The sequence below is a fragment of the Pteropus vampyrus genome, unplaced genomic scaffold (assembly GCF_000151845.1).
Source record: "Pteropus vampyrus isolate Shadow unplaced genomic scaffold, Pvam_2.0 Scaffold102, whole genome shotgun sequence".
Lineage (NCBI taxonomy): Eukaryota > Metazoa > Chordata > Mammalia > Chiroptera > Pteropodidae > Pteropus > Pteropus vampyrus.
Window position 1 is genome coordinate 4,514,056 of NW_011888883.1, and position 4,003 is coordinate 4,518,058.

Consider the following 4,003-nt stretch of genomic DNA (forward strand, 5'->3'; position numbering starts at 1 on the left):
GACTTGATTTCGTTTTACTCTTCACGGTTATTGAATCAGTAATAAGTTCAGAACTCTTCTCATCTGACACCAGAGGGTCTTTGGAATGGACACTTTGGACAGACTATATGAAAAGAATAAGATATCAAACAAAAGGCTCATAATAAACAGTAGTATTACTAATTTGTCTTAGTGTTCAATATACTAACATCTCATCTATGTGAAGATATTCCTAGGAAAATTATCTATTAAAATCACATGTAAACTCACAAACTCCAAAGATTAACCTCTTAAATTACTGATTAGAGCAATGAGAATGGCTATAACCATAAATCTGGCTATTTGGCTTTCAATGGGCATATTAATTAATTGCTAAAATGTTCACTAAAATAGCTGTGATTAGTTACAATTATTATTTAAAGCAAAGACCACAAAAGAGAGGAATTATAAATTTGAAAAGACCCACATTGTGATGCTAGGGGTCTAACTCAAGTACAATAAGGCTAAAACTGTTTCCTGTCTTTGAAGTTCACATAAAGTTGTGCCATATCAGAACATCAGACTAAGCCCTCACTTCTGCCCATCACAATTTATTCTCTCATTTTTGTCTAAGATGCCCTTCCAGATCAGTAAGCACACTAAGAAACCATAGCTGTGGGGAATAGCTTTCCCAGCTATTCCCAAACCCAGGCCAACAAATCTGCTTAAACAAAGAATAGTGTTACTTCAGTTATCCCAGATCCTTGCTCTACCATCTCAATCTTAGAGAAACAGTTTAGGACTTCTACACTACTTCCCATTAGTGATCCTACATCTCTTAGGGGCTTCAGGAACACTGTTAAAAATATTGTATAAACTATGGGTCCTTTCCACAGAAAAAGCTCCATGGACCCTGGATCAGGAACCCTTGCTCCATATAAAAACTTAGAAAGCGAAATACCTTTAAATTTCTCAATTCACAGGAATCGTTTCCACTTGATTTAGATCTAGGCACAATCATCTCCCGGCATTCTGATCTAGAGGTCTGTCTATTACCCACACAAAAAAATAATTTTAATGTTTAATCCAAAATTAATTTTTTCAATATATTACTTTTCCATTTTTAAAGTTGGCCTTTAAACAATATATACATTTTAATCGGGAAAATCTCTTGAAATGTTATTTTAAAAAATAACATGATTCTAGTACAAATGTTATTAAGTTAGGTGCTGAGCAATGACAAAATTGATAAGAGATGAGTAGTAGGTGACTGCCTACTTTACTATGTAATAAGTAACAGTTGGAATGAAGGTACAATTGTGGGAAAGAAGAAGGGAACAACAGTACATAGGTGAAACTACACTTCGGCTTAAAGATAAGAACTACACTATAAATATAAACCCTTCTGTGGACCTCCACAGTGCCTAGCATACATGTATCATAACAAGCAAGAAAACGACTGGTTTGTTTTTGTTTTTATTTTCTTGGAGTGTGAGAAAGTCTCCTTTATTCCTCTGCTAGGTATTTGAAACAAAGATAACAAGATAATAGTCATCTCATAACATTTTGGAGCTTAATCTTGACAATCAATTAATTTTTTAATATCAATATTTAGTCGAGCCCTAAGTATAAAAGGAATTTAACTATAGGAGAAACCAAGTAAAAACAATCAGTTGTATTTCTAAAGTTTACTCGCCTCAAAATAAATAAAGTTTACTTGCCACATGGTTCTCTGGAATGCAAGGAGACTATATAACATTTCTAATAGAAATGTTATATAGAAATGTTATATAGCGATTAGAGTTAAGAATAGACCAGAAAAGCTCTTGTAGGTAAGCTAGAACATTAGATTCCCATTTCTTTTAAGGAAACAAACACCCAAGTTGAAGGAAAAACACACCGGATATGATAAAAAAATATTTCATCTCTACCTATTCTGCTCACTTCTTGATGCCCTAGCCTCTGAAGCAAATGAATGAATTAATCATCTTCCCTACCAATAGCTGCTCTTTTCCTTGACCTAGCTGGAAAATAAATCATTCCCACATCTTTCTTCATCACTGCTGTGGAGACTTCTATGTACACAGTGAAAAGAGACTCTTACCAGAGAGGCTATCCGTAAGTGGGAAATGTTAAAACAACAGGAGTTCGGGGAGGTTTGCATAGGTCTTTTAAGCTTCGGGTTGACTTAATACTTTTTCCTCCATGTTTCCTATTTTTTAAGTTCCTTTCATGAATATTTTTAATGAGTGAAAAAGCAAAATAAAGTAATATTCCCCACTCATTCCTTTGTCATTTAGAAACTCGGTAACTTTTAATACTAAATAAAAATTTAATTGTAACTTTATTATGCAGTAAAAGACTTTAAGACCATTCTGCCATCAATCTTCGAATACTGAAAACAAATTAAAAACTAAAACCCAACATACCTTTTTGCAAAACTTGGTACAAATGAACCATCAGTGTCCTCGTGACAATCCGGGCTATTTAGAAGGTTAACTGGGACTCTTCCAAATGGGCATGACTAAAAATGTTTTGAAAGATTAAGTAACCAACTAGGAAATAAACAAAGACCTCACAACTACCACCTTAACCAAAGTAGATTAAAACTAACTTACCCGTTTAACTTTGTGTGTTTGTTTTAAGGAATTTTGATGACTTATCTCTGCATCTTGAGGGGGCACATTCTCTCTAAACAGAAAAAAATACCCCCAATTTTTAAAAAGAATAATATTAACTTATGTATTTCCATTAACTACTAACCGCTGTTATCACTGTTACATAAAAATGTATATGTAAACATAAAATAACATAAAAGTATGATAAGCGTTTAAAGAACTGGTTCAGTTTCCTCACCCATACAAAAACCTGGCTTTTGTAGTCTGTCCTCTGGAATCACTGATATTTCTATTCTGTAAATGTCCAAGTGAATTGGGGAATGATTCTTGGGCAGTTAACACTGTAGATGCTGTAAAAATTTTGAAATTATAATTAAATTTGTAAAGACATAAGGAATACACAAAAAAGTAATCTCACAAACAATACTTAAAAAGCCAATTCATAGATCTGTCCCTAAATAAGATGTGCAGACATGAACACATTCTAAGATAATTCTCTCTAACCATACTTTATAATTGTTTCATATTACTTCACTGTTTCCCTAGAATAAACACACATGCCTTATTTCTAAAAGCAAAAAGTGATTCTCTTGCTTAGATTAAGTTGTTTTTAACATGACAATCAGTGAGAGTATAATCAACAAAAAAATATCCAACATGGTAGTAAAGACTTTATTACTTCTAAATGTCTCGCTTCATTTAAATTTGAAATTTAAACTTAGATTTTTGACTATTCTACATAATATTATTTTTCTATAAAATATTACCCTGAATTTTTTTTCACAGGCTATTTACCACAGAAATGTATTAGCACACAATAATACATTTACCTGATAAACTCTTCTTTTCCTCCTCTGAAAGCAGCTGCTTTTTTTGCAGGTTTAAATTCTGAATGGCAATTTCCAGCATTTGCAGTGGTACTGCTCCACATTCTAGAGCTTTATGAAGAAGTTGTTTTGCTTTTTTGAAATTTCCTAACAAAGTAAAAATTAATTGTCATTTTAATGCAGCAATCTTCACTCTCCAGATACTTATTCATTAGGACTGGGAAAAAAGTTTAAAAGCTTTAGGAAAAATATTTATTTCAGGGCTCTTGCGCGTTAAGTTATAAGCATAAAAGCAACCTCACTTCTAGTAAAAAATTCATGTCAAATAGTTTACTCATGTAATATATAATTCTGCATTAGTGTATCACCATTTTCCATTTGCAGAAGTAAAAGAAGTGTAACAAAACAGTTATGGAGTGAGGGCAGCAAAAGCTGATAAGAACACTTAGGACCTCAGGGAATTTAGTAAAAGGGAAAACTAAGCCCTAGATGTTATTAGTCCTGAGAGTGTCCATCTGTTACAATGCAGTACAATAACTATCATTCATAATGACATTTAGTCAATAAGAAAGGTTGACATCTTTTGCTAAAGGGAATCCT

General features: G+C 32.8%; 1 protein-coding gene across 1 annotated transcript in view; it reads right to left on the reverse strand.

Annotated features, from left to right (window-relative positions):
• The window catches only part of TTK (TTK protein kinase), a 45,923-nt gene that overhangs the window by 32,145 nt on the left and 9,775 nt on the right, over positions 1-4,003 (reverse strand). Inside the window, exons 5-10 of the mRNA XM_011364903.2 lie at positions 3,407-3,550; positions 2,815-2,926; positions 2,577-2,649; positions 2,388-2,482; positions 920-1,007; positions 2-103 (exon numbers count right to left, since the gene is read on the reverse strand). Coding sequence (XP_011363205.1) covers positions 2-103; positions 920-1,007; positions 2,388-2,482; positions 2,577-2,649; positions 2,815-2,926; positions 3,407-3,550 — 614 coding nt within the window. The remainder of the gene's footprint in view (position 1; positions 104-919; positions 1,008-2,387; positions 2,483-2,576; positions 2,650-2,814; positions 2,927-3,406; positions 3,551-4,003) is intronic.